General features: G+C 38.4%; 1 protein-coding gene across 2 annotated transcripts in view; it reads right to left on the bottom strand.

The window, feature by feature from the left end:
- Nucleotides 1–5509: 5509 nt before the first annotated feature.
- The window catches only part of PPP3CA (protein phosphatase 3 catalytic subunit alpha), a 335331-nt gene continuing 325326 nt past the window's right edge, over nucleotides 5510–15514 (bottom strand). The window contains exons 11-14 of one of the 2 annotated variants that reach the window (XM_055435143.2): nucleotides 14936–15020; nucleotides 12587–12684; nucleotides 9501–9530; nucleotides 5510–6341 (exon numbers count right to left, since the gene is read on the bottom strand). In XM_055435143.2, the coding sequence (XP_055291118.1) occupies nucleotides 6145–6341; nucleotides 9501–9530; nucleotides 12587–12684; nucleotides 14936–15020 (410 nt within the window). In that variant the 3' untranslated portion in view covers nucleotides 5510–6144. The remainder of the gene's footprint in view (nucleotides 6342–9500; nucleotides 9531–12586; nucleotides 12685–14935; nucleotides 15021–15514) is intronic. The other variant, XM_055435142.2, reaches the window with a different exon arrangement.

Raw genomic sequence — 15514 nt, 5'->3', positions numbered from 1 at the left:
GCTGAAAACATTTTCATTCTCTTTCCCTCCCTGCTATTCTTCCAAGAAATACTATGCCAGGCACTGTTACATGCTGAGAAAACAAAGATAAGCAATTCTTTCTGAAGTGTCAGACAAAGACAATGAACAATTAAACAGTGTATTAAATGCTAAAATACAGGCAGTGCAGGACACAATGCATTTAAGAGAGGAGGAAATGCCTGGTCCAAGTATTTAAGGTAAATTTGACATCCATAAAGGAGAGGTCATTCCACATAGAAGATGTATGAATAAAGACCTAGAGGCTTAAGGAAACCTGGTGTTTTCTGAGCACTGTTAAGTGTCTGGCATGGCTAAAGCTCAAGTTCCGTTTGGGGAAGTGGGGGTAGAACAGGAAGAGTGAGATTGTGAACAGCCCTCATATGCCTTGAAGATGTTGCACTTAGCACTGTTGGTAATGTGGAACTGTTTGGGAAGAAACCTACATGTCTCTTGCACTTAATGTAAATTGATTTCAGAATATAACTTGATAAGAACCTCTTAAAACTGGAGTTTAAGTCTACTTTGCTTTGCGCTAACCCTATATAATAGTCTTTGAGCTTTTTAATATAGTGGAGACTCTTCTCAGCGGACATCTTATATAGAACTCAACGTACAAAACAGATTAATAGGCTGTTTTGGCCGATGCAGAAAGCTCAGCCCCATGACATTCCTGTAAACATGAAGTTCTGTTAGGTAGGTAGAATAGGGAAAAGAGTCCAGACTGGCGGTGGCTAAAAGATAAGGAAGAGAAAAGCCCACGAAAAAAGAACTAAGGAAGGTCCGAGGACCGGAGTGAGAACCTCAGGTAAAGCAAACAACACTCCTGGCTGGCCCAGTTTACACAGGATAGGCCCAGGGGAAAAAAAAAAAAACACAAAAAACCATAAAAAGAGGAGCCAAAGCTAGCTCGCTCTCTCTCTCCCCCATGTGCTGGGCACTTTTCGTGTCTTTGGATTGACGTTCCCTCACGCCTTGAAGATGGATTTTCCTGCTATCTTCTAAATAAAATAGAGCTGTAACACTGAGCTGTAACACTGATTTGTCTAAGAGCTATAACACGGTCCGTTCGAGACCTGAGAGTTATAACACGGTCTGTCCAAGACCCGAGAGCTGTGACACGCCGAGTTGGCTTTAATGTCCGTCACTCCAAATCTTTGCTGTGATGAGACGAAGAACCAAAGAGCATACACTCGCGTGACAGTTCCAAGGAACAGTCTGCAAACTAAAGTTCTGTGCTCCCCAGAGACTGGATAATTAGACGGAATTGGACTCTTCCTGTTGGAACGTAGCTTCAATATTATCTCTGAAGAGCATGCCTTCTACTGTATCGAGCATGGCTCTTTCCATGAAGCATCGTTCAGAAGATGCTTATGGCACTGAATTGAGTCTGCCTAGGTTTTAATCCTTCCAGCGAAGGGGAGGCCTCCACTTTCTTCTAAAGTTTACTTTCTAGTTAAGCTGCCTCATTCACTAGCAACATCTACGGTCAGTTGGCATCATTCTGATTTAAGCAAGGTCTACATGAGTTTGAGTGAACTCTGGGAGTTGGTGATGGACAAGGAGGGCTTGTGTGCTGTGATTCATGGGATCGCAAAGAGTCGGACACGACTGAGTGACTGAACTGACTGAACTTTGGAATAATCAACTCAATGTTAAGGCTATTATGTCTCTTTCCCCTTGACCTTTTGAGTTTCTTTAATTGTTCCTTAAAATAGCCGCTCTTCCTTGCTGGGTCCCCATTTTCCCACATGATTCTAATTTGCCAGTATTGCCTCTTGAAAATGCCATCACCAGGAATACGACCATTTCTTTGGCCACTTCTTGTCTCCCATTGGAGAAAGCAAAGGCAATCCACTCCAGTATTCTTGCCTGAAGAATTCCTTGGACAGAGGAGCCTGCCTAGCTACAGTTCATACGCCGAAGAGTTGGACATGACTGAGTGACTTTCACTTTTCACTTTTGCCTCCCATTACTAGGTATGCATTTATAAAAAAACAAATTTATCATGAAAGGACCTCACCAGGAGCTTCTGTGGTTGGCATTACCTCAAACTTTATATAAAAGGAATAAAGATGAAAGAGCAAGTAAAAATGGCATTACAAAGCAGTTCAGCCTTAAGGCAGACACTGTCTTACTGTTTTAGTAAGACAGACTGCTAACATTTAACATTGTAATGAAAATTGATAGGCTGTCAAGATTGTTGGGCTTCCCTGGTGGCTCAGTGGTACAGAATCCACCTGCCAATGCAGGAGACGGAGACGTGGGCTTGATCCCTGGGTTGGGGATTGCCTGGAAAAGGGAATGGCAACCCATTCCAGTGTTTTTGCTTGGGAAAACAGGTCATGGGGCTGCAAAAAGTTGGACACGACTTGGCGACTAAATAATAAGACTGCCAGGCATTTGTGTGTGTGTGTCTGTGTGTGGAAAAAATACGAGCCTAGAACAATCTGAGGAACACAGCAGAGGCTGTTTCCTGTGGCATGAATAAAGTCGAAGGCTACCTACAATAGGAAAAGGACATACGTTAGTCTGGGTAACATAGATTTGCCCAGCTCAAGGGGCTTCCAGTACATGAGAGACACTGAACTAGACAAGTGTGAGACATTCAAGTCACCGCATGGTACGGTCCCTCCTGTGGTGCTGGCTTCAAGTTGGGGCCCTAGTTTCTAGGCAGAAAGATGGATGTGTCCTCAGGTTTATAATCTCACATAAATGTGGTGGGGGATAGAAGGGAAGAAATGTATTGGGACAAGATCCTTCTGAGGGATTCAGCATCAGCATGACACTCTCTGGGCTGTTAGTACAGACGCTTCCCCTCTGACATGCTGTCCTTGGGAACCCCACAGTTGACATCCGGAGAGGTTCCTCCCTTCATCACTTTGCTCCTCATACAAGTTTAGTGTCTGAAGATTTTTCTTTCTTTTCTTCAAAAACTATTTTAAAAGGCTATGAAAGTGAAGTGAAAGAAGAAGTGAAAGTTGCTCAGTCTGACTCTTTGCGACCCCATGGACTATACAGTCCATGGAATTCTCAGGCCAGAATACTGGAGTGGGTAGCCCTTCCCTTCTCCAGGAGATCTTCCCAACCCAGTGACTGAACCCAGATCTCCCACATTGCAGGCGGAGTCTTTACCAGCTGAGTCACAAGGGAAGCCCAAGTAAACTGGAGTGGGTAGCCTACCCTTCTCCAGCAGATCTTCCCTACCCAGGAATCAAACCAGGGTCTCCTGCTTTGCAGGCAGATTCTTTACCAACCGAGCTATCAGGGAAGCCTTTTAAAAGACTATAAGTAGAAGATATTTTAGGTAAGAAAACTTGCAGACCTAGGGTCAGTCAAATCTAGCTCTTAATCTAGAAAAGTTAGATAAAAATTCTGCACTGGGTTTAAACCCCATGAGATGTAAGTCACCTTGGGGGAGGGTGAAGAAGGGCAGAAGACAGAAGGCTGTGTGTGTGTGTGTTTAGCCAGTCAGGAGATAAGCAACTTAAGAAACCAACAGTTTCCCCAAAAGTGAAGGAAACAGAGCTAATAACTGATGATCAGGCATGTTATCTCTTTTAGAGAAATAACTTCAGCTCTACATTGATTTCTCTGATAGACTGAATTATTATGCAAAAATATACGCTATAACTTTCCTAACTACTGAGCAGAAAGACCAGGCAATACTCACATCAACCACTTATTTTAATGTCAAATGTTTATTTCTATGCCATAGTTGCCTCAGAACAATTTGTAAAAGAAAGGAATCCAAAGAAAAGATTTTTTTGGTTGGGATATTTTCTCTGCTGTTATTAGAAAGAAAATAAACACCTTGGTATCAGAATTACCATTTCTTTCATATCATTCTAATAAATATCGCATCTAAATATTTTCCTTGGGTGTCATTTTTTTTAAAGGATGGAAAAATACCCACGGGGGAAAAAGGCTTGAATTCATCAAAATAAATTTGGGATAGTCTTTGTCAGAGAATATATCTAGAACATCTTTTTTTGGTACACTATATCACTAATTGCCATAATCTTATTATTTAATATAACAGGCATACTTTATTACATAAAACAAAGTGCACTGAAAATGAACAATGTTAGAAACAAACTAATATTTGGTGTCTCTTAAATCTTCAGGTGATTAGATATTAGCTGAAGCGCCAGGATACAAATTTCACTATTGATACAAATGCAATTCTCTTCTGCGGTGAAAATGCACTTAGTAGCTGAGTTCTTTTTGATTTAGCACACAGGGCATCCAATACAACTGAAACAACCTGATAACAATTTTTTTTTTTCAATAAAAAGGAATGCTCTGGTTCTTAACTGGCTCCCATCTTCAAGGGAGCCAGAAGACAGCATTTGCTCTTTCAATATATTTTTCTTGTCTGATTTGACACACAGAGCCACCAAGATTCTTACAGTGGAAGCAGGCACCACACCTGAGAGCAGGAGGCTCTCAGACAAGCCAGTGAGAGTCAATCTATGGAGCCTGGGGTGGGCCGAGCACCTAAGGACAACTTGGTGGCTGTGCATGTAAATCCTTTCAGCAGACTCAGGGAAAGGAGGAGAGTTCTTTAAGTTCATGCACATTTTATTGAGTAGTAATATAAAATGCTTTTTTCTTTTTCATTGTTACAAGTGCATGCTTTGATTGCCAACATCTCAGAAGTCAAATTACAAAGGCAAGGCTTTAGGCTGTAGTGAATTACTTGGGCACTTATACAATTTTTAAAAAATATTAATGGACTTTTGTGGTGGTGGTTGTTTTCAGAATGAACCAGTTGTAACCCATAACTGATATACAAAGGGAAAAAAGTGAAAAAAGTACATATTTTGTGGCACATGACAGAACAGAACAAAATAACTAAACCGTTATGACATTAACAGTTACCATGCATTTAGAGTTCCACATGTAACTACAAACTTATTTAAAATTTCACAAGGTTTGCTAAACATGCTAACCATCTATATGTGCACTGACAAGCTTATGTTAAAAACTTTTAAGAATACTCTCCCCTTTAGATTTTTTCAAAGCTTTTTTTTGATTACAAAATTTCAAAGGCATGAAGCATTTTAGAGAATATAAAGTACGCCAGTATACATACATTTCCAGTATATGTCAGACCACTAAGCGCATTACAGTCTCATACAGGCCGATACAGCCATTTTGTTTCTTAAAAAACATGCATAGGCAGATTTTTTTTTTTACAGAATATAGATGCTTTATCACTGTACTTAATATGGTGTCTTGTTTACTATACTTAAAAATGCACCACTCATAAATATTTAATTCAGCAAGCCACAACCAAGACTTGATTTATCAACAAAAACTCCTAAATATAAACAGCAAAAAAAAAAAGATAGAATTAATTATTCCAGTTTTTTAAAACTTAAAGAAAAGAAAAGGAAAGGTATTCATTGCTAAAGTAATATGTGTTAATATGGAAAGAAAGGCATTCAAAGCACACTAAAGAAACCTGAGGTAAGCATAATCTGTACAAAATTAAACTGTCCTTTTTGGCATTTTAACAAATTTGCTTTGCAACATTCTTTTTTTTTTTTTCTTTTTCTGTGTTTTTTTTTTTTTTTTAAGACTGCCTAATTCATTTTATAGCCATTGTCTGACAAGAGTAGCAAAACATTATCAATAAATAGTCCTTATTTAGTTTGTACATCATTTTGTTAAAAATGGTTGATGTCATCCATTTTTAGTGCTGCAACTGTAAACGTACAATAGAGTAAGAAATTAGACAAAGTTTTCGTGTCCAGTAACATAATAAAAGACCTCTCGTTAACCTATCTAGAAGTCCCCCAATGCAGTAGGAAAACATGTACATTCCCCTAACATTGCAGTATATACTAGCATTAGCTTTCTTTTTAAAATTTTTTTTCCCTATAAGCATTTTTTAAAAGGCATACCCAAAAGAGGTGTTTAATCACCACCCCCACCAAAATATAGTTTATAATTCTCTCTCCCTCTTTTTTAATGATAGTGTAAACTGAATCCAACTCCTGGCCCCAGAGCAAATAAGCTACCATCAGAGTCAAGAACATCCAACTGCTGATACGCAGCCATCCCCATCATGCCCTGCAGCTCAAAAAAAAAAAAAAAAAAAAGGTGAACAGGAAGTGGTCACTGGATATTGCTGCTATTACTGCCATTGCTGTCCGTGCCGTTAGTCTCTGAGGCGAGAGCCTTGTTGATGGAGTTAAGGTTGGCGTCGGAGGGCATGGCATCTCTGCGAGGTGGCATCCTCTCGTTAATTCGGTCTAAGCCCTTGGCCTCCTCGAAGCTAGTGATCTTATGTTGTGGTGAAAATCCTTTGATAGCTAAATGGAAAATCATTAAGAAAAGAAAAATCAGGGTTAGCTAGAGGAACACAAAGGGCACAGCTGTTGAATCAGGTGATGTTAGAAATTTCGCAGTGAGAGAGGGAATCCTTTAGTAGAGAACAAAGTGACGGGACCTGAACACAACACAACAGACTCCTTACCATACCCGAAGATAACCGAGAGGTTTGGTAACAGCCAATGTCTCTTGCCAATCAAAATGTCCTCTTCAAGTTAGTAAGATGTAAAGGTTTTTATTGCCTTCATGAATGGTTAGATCCATGAAGTGGTATATAAAAAGTGGTATATAAAAAGTGCTACCAGTAATAGGTCTGTAGGCCCAGCATCCACTGGCCTCATCCTCGGCACAATTACTGTATTAAATGCCCTAACCTAGAGAGACAGGACATGGCCCTACTTTTACTGTTCCATTGTGCTAGTAATAGCAAATTCAGTAGACTCAATGAAGCAGATAGATCTAAAAATCTAGTAAAGAGCTTAGAGCAGAAACTAAAAGGAGCTACAAAAGGAATGAACTTGGGGCATTTCCATGCCATCTCAGCATCCCAGAGAGATTTTCTTGGCAAACAATTTAATGGTGGCATGAAAAAAAAAATGAAATTATAAACATCTGCTTCTCCACTCAACTTAGGAAATATGTGGAGTGGATGACAAGGCAAAAGAAATTGAGAAAAATCAAGATCACGTCACTAAGCAGAAAAATTTGGTCTTTCCTTCAGCAGCAAACAGGCCAAACTGATGTTCATCTGGTCTACTGCATAAATTAAAGAAAAACTCTTTCTTAGTAGATCAATGTAGATGTTAAATGATGGTTCACAAATAACAAAGGGAAAACACTTTATGCAATTTTAAGCAAAAATGAATGTGAATGGTTTGGGCCTTATCCAATGAAAATATGGAATTTTCAAAAGGGGAGCACTAATATTTGATTTTTTTCCCCAGTTATCCTACTATGCTCCAGAGATAGATAAAGCATTTGCACAAGAGACTTAAGGTTTTCTTCAATAGGTGCACCAACCAGTGAGCTGAAAATAAAGTACATAAATGGGGAACCATACATAAATGGGGAACACCAGATTGCTTTACTCCCTGTGAAAACGCAAGCCAGACACTGAAGGGCCAATCACCAGTGTTGAATTGGGCTGCATCTCCATGGCTGATGAAGGACAATTTCATTGTACCTTTATCCTTCCTACCCTATTTGAGAAAAAAAGGAAAGCAGTTTCAAGCCGAAACTTTGCTAGCCACTCCCACACAAATGTACAGTGCTTTTCATTAGTATGGATGAGATTCTTAAAAGATAGACACAGTTGCTTCCAAACTCGTTAAACGATGAGAAACAGTTCGTTCCCCCTCTGCATTTTAAAGGTTAGCATCATGGTGATTAGTCAACTATGAGAGGAAGAAGATGGGGAAATGGGGAAAGACCAAGGCCCAAAGCAAAGCTTTTTAATTCTTCTCTAATTCAGTCAGAAATCATAAAAATAACAGAGCTGTCTAATGAGCACCCACCCTGAAAATGAACTCAGTGATTTTCAGGGACAAAAGCAGTATCTACTGTTTTGCTAAAGTACTGTGAATATCATTTCATCATAATGAATAAATATAAAAAGTTAGTCATCATAATTGATGACGCGATTTTATGAATTGAAATGGTAAAAGTACAATCTCTTTTTTAGGTTGTGTAAGGTTTGAAAAGCCAATAGAGTGGGAGCATAGAATTTCAAAATCTAGCGAGAACAAGGGCTATGTCTGGAATAGGGCTCCGTTTCTAATTATTCTGTCTACCCTGGTCTGGAAGAATGTGTGCTCTGCTGTAGTTGCTGGTCAGACAATGGGTATTAGCAATTTACATTGGTAGTATACTTAACACAACACAGAGTCACAGAAACCACAGAAAACAGCCAAACTATCAACGAGAATGCACACTGCAGATTAGAATTTGCCAAGAGGAATAGAGAATTCCCACATAAATAGCAGTTTATTCACTGCTATTTAGGAAACAGTTGTATTTTCTCTTACAGTGCTATCATTTCCCCTACTGTATCCAAATCACATACAAATGAGAGAGTCTAAAGAGGCACATTTTACATCATATCAAAGGAACATATCACACAATTTTGGGAACAATAAAACATTATCTTGCAAGAACAAAATACAACTGAAGAATTTTGTTTTAAAGGGGAACTTCAAATTATTCTTTTAAACATTTTCAGGGGATATGGTATGTATCACATTAAAAACTATTTGGATAAGCAGTTCTCTCGTAACTTGACATTTAAAGAGCACAAAAGAAACTGCGAGAGGTCCGCTCTGTCGTCACTGAGCAGGGCTGGGTCACAGTCAGTGATGTATGTATCTCGACTTTCCTGAGGCTCGCAGCACAGTGCATGGCGCAAAGTAGACACTCAGTGGACATTAACCAGCTGAGTGATGACAATATTCACTATGCTTGTTACCAGTCACTTCCACAGCCACTAGATATTTTTGAACTCTTTAAAATATCTTGGTGGTGCTAGCTGTCCTACAAATACCAGTAGGTTAAAATTTCATAAGACTAGCAGAACTGTTTATCTTGAATACAGCTGTCTCTTGTTAGGATATTTTTTAGAGACAAAAATTAACGTTGAACTACAACAAAGTACTATTCAAGTGAACTTTTGTTTTTTGCTAGAAATTTCTGAAGACTAGATTTCATAAAACTATTTTTATCCTCTCCTTTTCAATGCTGACTGAAAGTGATTTGAGGGAGGGACATGGTTCAGCTCGAAGAATATTGTTTTATCCATTGTTTGTCAAAACGGCTGCCATAACCCCCACCCCACATGTTCAAGATCTGTTATCCTTTTGTTTTCTGTGATTATGCTAGGATCATTATATACAAAGTCAAACATAGCTTTAAGGGAAAAAAACAAACAAACAAACCAGAAAAGGACATTTTCCCCTTTAAAGCAAGAACATTTTGGTTAATACTGAGCCACAACTGTTAGCCCAACACCCACACACTCTTTACAAGCTACAGCAAAAGAAATAAAAAAAAAAAAAGGAAAAAAGAAAAAAAAGAAAGAAAGAAATGAATACACCCAGCAGAGCCCTTATCTGTTGCAGGTACAACAGAAAGGGGACTGGCCAATTTACCTTCATCAGCCTCAATAGCCTCAACAGTAGCTGAAGAGAAGAAAGGGGGTGCAAAATGAATGAGAAAAATGAGCAGAGGATTTTTAACTCTAAGAACAAATCAGTGACGATCAAGGGAGCTAAGATGATTAGTGTTCCTGTAAGTGCTGGATTCTGGCACAGACAACAAAACAGAAATGCTAAAAAGAAAGAAAAAAAAAACATGAAAATGATAAGTTTTTTTTTTTTTTAATGAGCTGGATACACATATCTAAGTGAGCCACTTTGGATTTTGCTCACTAAATAAATGACCACATGATTAACCCTTTAGGAAAACACTCAGGAATGCTTTCTCTGACTTAGATTGAATCTACAAGGGACTAGGTCAATCGAAAATGTGCATCTGACTCATGTGAAGTATGAAAAAAATCCACTGCTATGACTGGTGATTTACAATTTTAAAATGTCCCCCCAAATGGCAAAACTTGAAGCACTGCCATATCGTCAGTGGAATAATTCACACTATTTAATATTAAATAGCACAATCTCCTAGTGGAATGGAAAAGCAGGGGGCATGCAAATTAAGAGCTGCCTCCAAGCTGATGACACATGTGACTCTACGACAAACACTGAGCATGTTTCAAGTGTGAGGGAGAAAGGAAAAGGAGGAGGAAGGCAATGGGGTAGTCTGGATACCTTCTGCCAGGAAACCCAGTTTACAATCAGCTTTCCTCACTGGAATATCAATTTTAGAAACAAAACTCTTGAAATGTTACCATCAAGTGGTAACATGCCAGTAGCAGCAATAATTCTATTAGTATTTGAAAGAAAAGTCAGTCTAAATACTGAAACCTCAGCATATTTCAGAGGCAAAACTTTAAAAGTCCATTGCTTTATCAGCAATTTTTATAATAAGCTTAGGGTCTATGTTCTTGCTATACAGGAGCATGAGTTTTTCTATGTTGTCAAGGTTAAGGGATATTTCCCTAATTAAGTGCATTTTTAAAATGCAAAACTTCTTTGTAATTCCAAAATGTTTAATATTAAAATCCTACCCCTTGACTTTAATTTGCATGTTTCTTATAATTTAAGGTTTTAAGACTAGAGCAACTGCCAAATGTGCACTATAATTTACTTACAGTGCATTCTAAATTCCTTATGATAAAAATGTATGATGGTTACCACCATGGAGAAAAACTAAACAGTAAAACTTTAAGTAGTTTCCCCCTTTCAGATAGATTTAAGCGAATCAGACAATGAATTTTGAAACTGTATTAGTGTACATCGTTTAAAATATACACTGACTTTTCAAATTCTCAGGACTGACAAGGTTGTAAACCTTATGTCTGCTGTGGGTATGTGCTTGTGTGTGTGTAAGTTTAACACCAAACGGCAAACAAATGGATCTAAAATAAACAACAGAACAACTAAAAATTCCAGGTTAAAACACAGGTGAAAATCTGAAAACAAAACAAAGGATTGTAAGAACTCAAGTCACTTAAATTTAAAAGTAAAGCAAAAAAATCTGGAGTTGCACCAGCACCAACACATATTAGACATGTGTATTGTCCATTATTAAGTGTATTCTTCTAAAGCAACTGTGATCCATAGTTTCTGATAATACACTTGCTGTACTGTAAAACTGTGCTTCTCAGAAACTATGCAGATTTTAGTTAATTAGGTAGTTGTGCATTTTGTGCATATAAATGATTATGTATATGATAAATAAACATGCCAGTGTTCTTAGAGTACGTTTTACTTTGGTGGGAAAATTTTTGATTTTTTCCTTCAAAGTTACTAAAATAATTTTTTTAGCTATAAATTAGGGGATTTATTTATTTATTTACTGTGGTATTTTCCTACTCTCATTTAGAAATTTTTTTCTTTTGGTGGAAACTCAAATACACTGATGTTGGAATAAATGCACATGAAAATAAGGAAAATTTTAGTGATGCTGCTAGGAGGTGACCGTTTAGCAGTACCGTATCCATGAAGTTGGGCATCACTCTATGTAAAAGAGCTGTACCTAAATAACATAACCATAGGAATACCAGGATCTTCCAGACTGAGGGACAGGAATAGAAAGGAAAACAGACACACACAAAAAAAAATTCAGGGAAAGATACAGGAAAATAAGCAAGAGGCTGAGACTGTTTTAAAACCTTAGAGCATATTTTTGTTTTCATTTTTTTATGGTAGGGTCTAATCTAAAAGCAAAATTTCCATAAAGTATGCTGAAATGGTACTTTAATTAATGAGAATATTGGTAAAAATAGATAACAGAAGTAACAAAAGTAAAAGAGCATATTGACAGGGCTCTCTAATACAGTAGCCACTAACTACATATGGCTATTTAAATCAAAGCAGCGACAGCTAGGTAGAATGCAGTTTCTCAGTTGTACGAGTTATATTTCAAACACTCAACAGCCATACGTTGTCAGTGGCTCCTGTACAGATAGAGATATTTCCACCATCACAAAAAGTTCTATTGGATAGCACTTATCCAAAAAACTACAGATTTTAATACAAAAGTTATCTTCAAGGGACTGTTTTCACCCTTTTTAAAAAATGAAATATGATACTAGTCACTCTCAAGTTTTGATGAGTAAGTCAGAGGAAAGACACCTTTGACTTCAACTTCTATTCAAAACAAGATCATTCTTCTATACTCTTCTTCCATTCTCCACTAAATCCTACACTTACATATGTATTTTTACATGTGCGTGTGTTTATTTCATCACTCCAGTATATAACCAGCACATTTAATAAACGTGTAATTAACACGTTGCTTTGAGCAACTGCTTGGTTCCAAGTGGTCACACCTATAGGGCATGTAGGTGAGCTAAATGAGCCGTCTTACAGTGAGGCCTGAAGCGTGATTAGTGCGCCAGTGAGGACATGTGGTGGAGGGGTACGACCACACTCCAGCGAGCGAAGGAGCTACCACTGGGGCATGACCAGTCAAAGTGATGGGGGCGGATTCAGCCCTTCTTTCAGCTAAGAAGAACTGAAGACCACGATTGCGCTTAAATGGACGAGTGAGTCAGGGCTCTAATGACAGAGCAGATTGAGGTGCCGGCACAGGTTGCACCCATGGGCCTGCTTACCGCTTTGCAGGGTTTGTTTCCCTCCAGAAAGCACGCCGCTGGGGAGCATGCCTGTGGGCGTCAGGCCTTTCAGCGTCAGCACACTTTCACTCTCTTCTCTGCAAAGGCACAAGGGGGGCGGAGGGGACATTACCTTTTATTTTCTTTCAAGAAAAAGATCAGACTTATAGGGAGAAAATGTATATAAGAACTCACATTGACCTCTTCCTTGGCTCCCTTGTTGTTGTTTTTTCCCTTTTTTACTTAGAACACACTGTATTTTCACACATTCATATGGAAGTCATGTTATGTAAATGACATGACTACTAAGATAAAGTTGGGAATTATATAACTTCTGAATCCTGAAGATATGGAAAACAATTCTGATTTTGTAACCAGGTGTCACAAAACAAAGTGTTGCTGGGTATCTTCCATGATACCAAAAATATTAGAAAAAAAAAAATGAGCCAGGGAAAGTTTTCCTGCTGAGGCTCAACAAAATAAGTAGGGCTCATTTGACTTGGGCGAGAAAACTAGACAGCAAAAGGGAGATTTAAAAAAATCTGACCTATGGATTATTCTCTTAGTTACTATCAGTTCAGTTCAGTTCAGTCGCTCAGTCGTGTCCGATTCTTTGCGACCCCATGAATCACAGCATGCCAGGCCTCACCAACTCCCGGAGTTCACTCAAACTCATGTCCACAGAGTCGGTGATGCCATCCAGCCATCTCATTCTCTGTCGTACCCTTCTCCTCCCACCCCCAATCACTCCCGGCATCAGACTCTTTTTCCAGTGAGTCAGCTCATTGCATGAGGTGGCCAAAGTATTGGAGTTTCAGCTTTAGCATCAGTCCTTCCAATGAACACCCAGGACTGATCTCCTTTAGAATGGACTGGTTGGATCTCCTTGCAGTCCAAGGGACTCTCAAGAGTCTTCTCCAGCACCACAGTTCAAAAGCATCAATGCTTCGGCGATCAGCTTTCTTCACAGTCCAACTCTCACATCCATACATGACCACGGGAAAAACCATAGCCTTGACCAGACAGACCTTGGTTGGCAAAGCAATGTCTCTGCTTTTCAATATGCTATCTAGGTTGGTCATAACTTTCCTTCCAAGTAGTAAGCATCTTTTAATTTCCTGGCTGCGATCAGCTATACTTTATTTATTTTTCTTCATGATATATAATCGCTGCTTTAAGTTTTACTGCATTGTTTTATTTAATTTTTTTCTTCATGATACAGAATTGCTGCTTCGTTTTATTACATTTGTTTAGAAGGAATGAATGAGTCCTGCAAGTTCAGTTAGGAATGTAAAGCATCAGAGCAAAGGTGGCCTCATTCATCAGGCCGCAGGGAGCAACTAGGCTCTATTTTCAGCTTTAACATGACTTTTCAAAGATTTGGCTGCTGCTGCACAGTTATTACTGACTTTGATCTGGTGTCTTTGGGAAAGGATGATGGTGCTTTTCATCCTGCTCACGGCTCCCTGCTTTAGGTATCAAATCACTAAATTACTCTTTAGTGACTCTACCAGGAGTGAGATAGTAATAGCAAGAAGGAGAAATCAAAAAAGCTACCGTAGCTACTCCATGAAAAAGAGTTGGGAAAAAATCTGGAAAAAATTAGAATATGATATTATACAATGTGGAGATGGACTTTTCCCCAAGACGGTCCTATTTACCCTTGTTAATAATGTAATGGTGAATTGATTTTATACTGATCAAATATAATCATACTGTAGATTAAAGTAATCTCTTGAAGAGAAATATACTTTGCGTTATCCAAGAATAGATAACCAAATTAGAGTAAAGTGTAGTTAATCCTTTTTAAGAAAATACTTGTGTTTTCTTAAGTCCATGCATAATAATAACATGATGCATGATCCATGTAAAAAATAACTAACATATGGGAAATGAAACTCTAAATAATCTTTTCATTCTCAATGATTTATTCGAATAATATAGATTCTCATAAACAAGCTTTATGGTTCATGTTCATTTCCTAGAAATCTAGTGAAATGCACCTGATAGATACATCTTCTACTACAGGGAGTAAATGAAAAATAGGATTATAACAGTTGTTCTATTTCACAATATGCTGAATCTATTGTGAAATAAATGTTTTAAAGTCCTGTAGAACACAGACGGATAAAATGTGAAGCAGTCTACTTAGAGGCTGTCTCTACAGAAATAATTTAGTAGATTTCCATTTGACTAAAATAGTGAGGAACTAACAATTCCCTTTAAAATATAATTAAAAAAAAGAAAATAGCTTCTAGTAACATATTTAAATGACCAGACTAAAGTATTAAGACACTATTCAGTGACATATAATCAAAGGCAAAACAGAGCAGAGGACCATGCTCTTACCTGAGAACTGAGAACACTCTGGCCATCTTGCCGATGGCTCGGATCTTGTTTCTTATCACCTCCTTCCTGGCTGCGGCCGTTGCTCCTGCATTTTAAAAACATAGTTGAGAAGTCAGGTGACTTTTTATTTAACTCTAACTAGTTGACTAATTTACATATATAACAAACTGCTGTAAGTCAAATCAGGGTTGTTTTTTGTTCCCCTTGGGCTTCCCTGATGGCTCCGTCAGTAAAGAACCTGCCCGCCAATGCAGGAGACCCAGGTTGACCCCTGGGTTGGGAAAATGCCCTGCAGAAGTAAATGGCAAACCACTTCAGTATTCTTGGCTGGGCAATCCCATGGACAAAGCAGCCTGGCAGGCTATAGTCCATGGGGTTGTAAGTGTCAGATATGACTTAGTGACTAAACCAAGGATTTATCTGTGAATCAAGTTTAAAAGCTTATGCTTTTAGGCATAAATGCTTGCCTGTGATACTTTAGAGGTTCTCAAAATGCCAAAGAGCAATTTCTGAGATTAAAACTCAATGAGGAGATGAGGCAGGTTCCTGTCGTCTTCTGTTTATACAAAGAGAACTTGC

This window comes from Moschus berezovskii, chromosome 5, assembly GCF_049115385.1.
Source record: "Moschus berezovskii isolate FMDL1 chromosome 5, NW_MosBer_1.0, whole genome shotgun sequence".
Taxonomy (NCBI): domain Eukaryota; kingdom Metazoa; phylum Chordata; class Mammalia; order Artiodactyla; family Moschidae; genus Moschus; species Moschus berezovskii.
The sequence above is the reverse complement of the archived record's forward strand: the minus strand, read 5'-3'. Positions and strand labels throughout refer to the sequence as shown.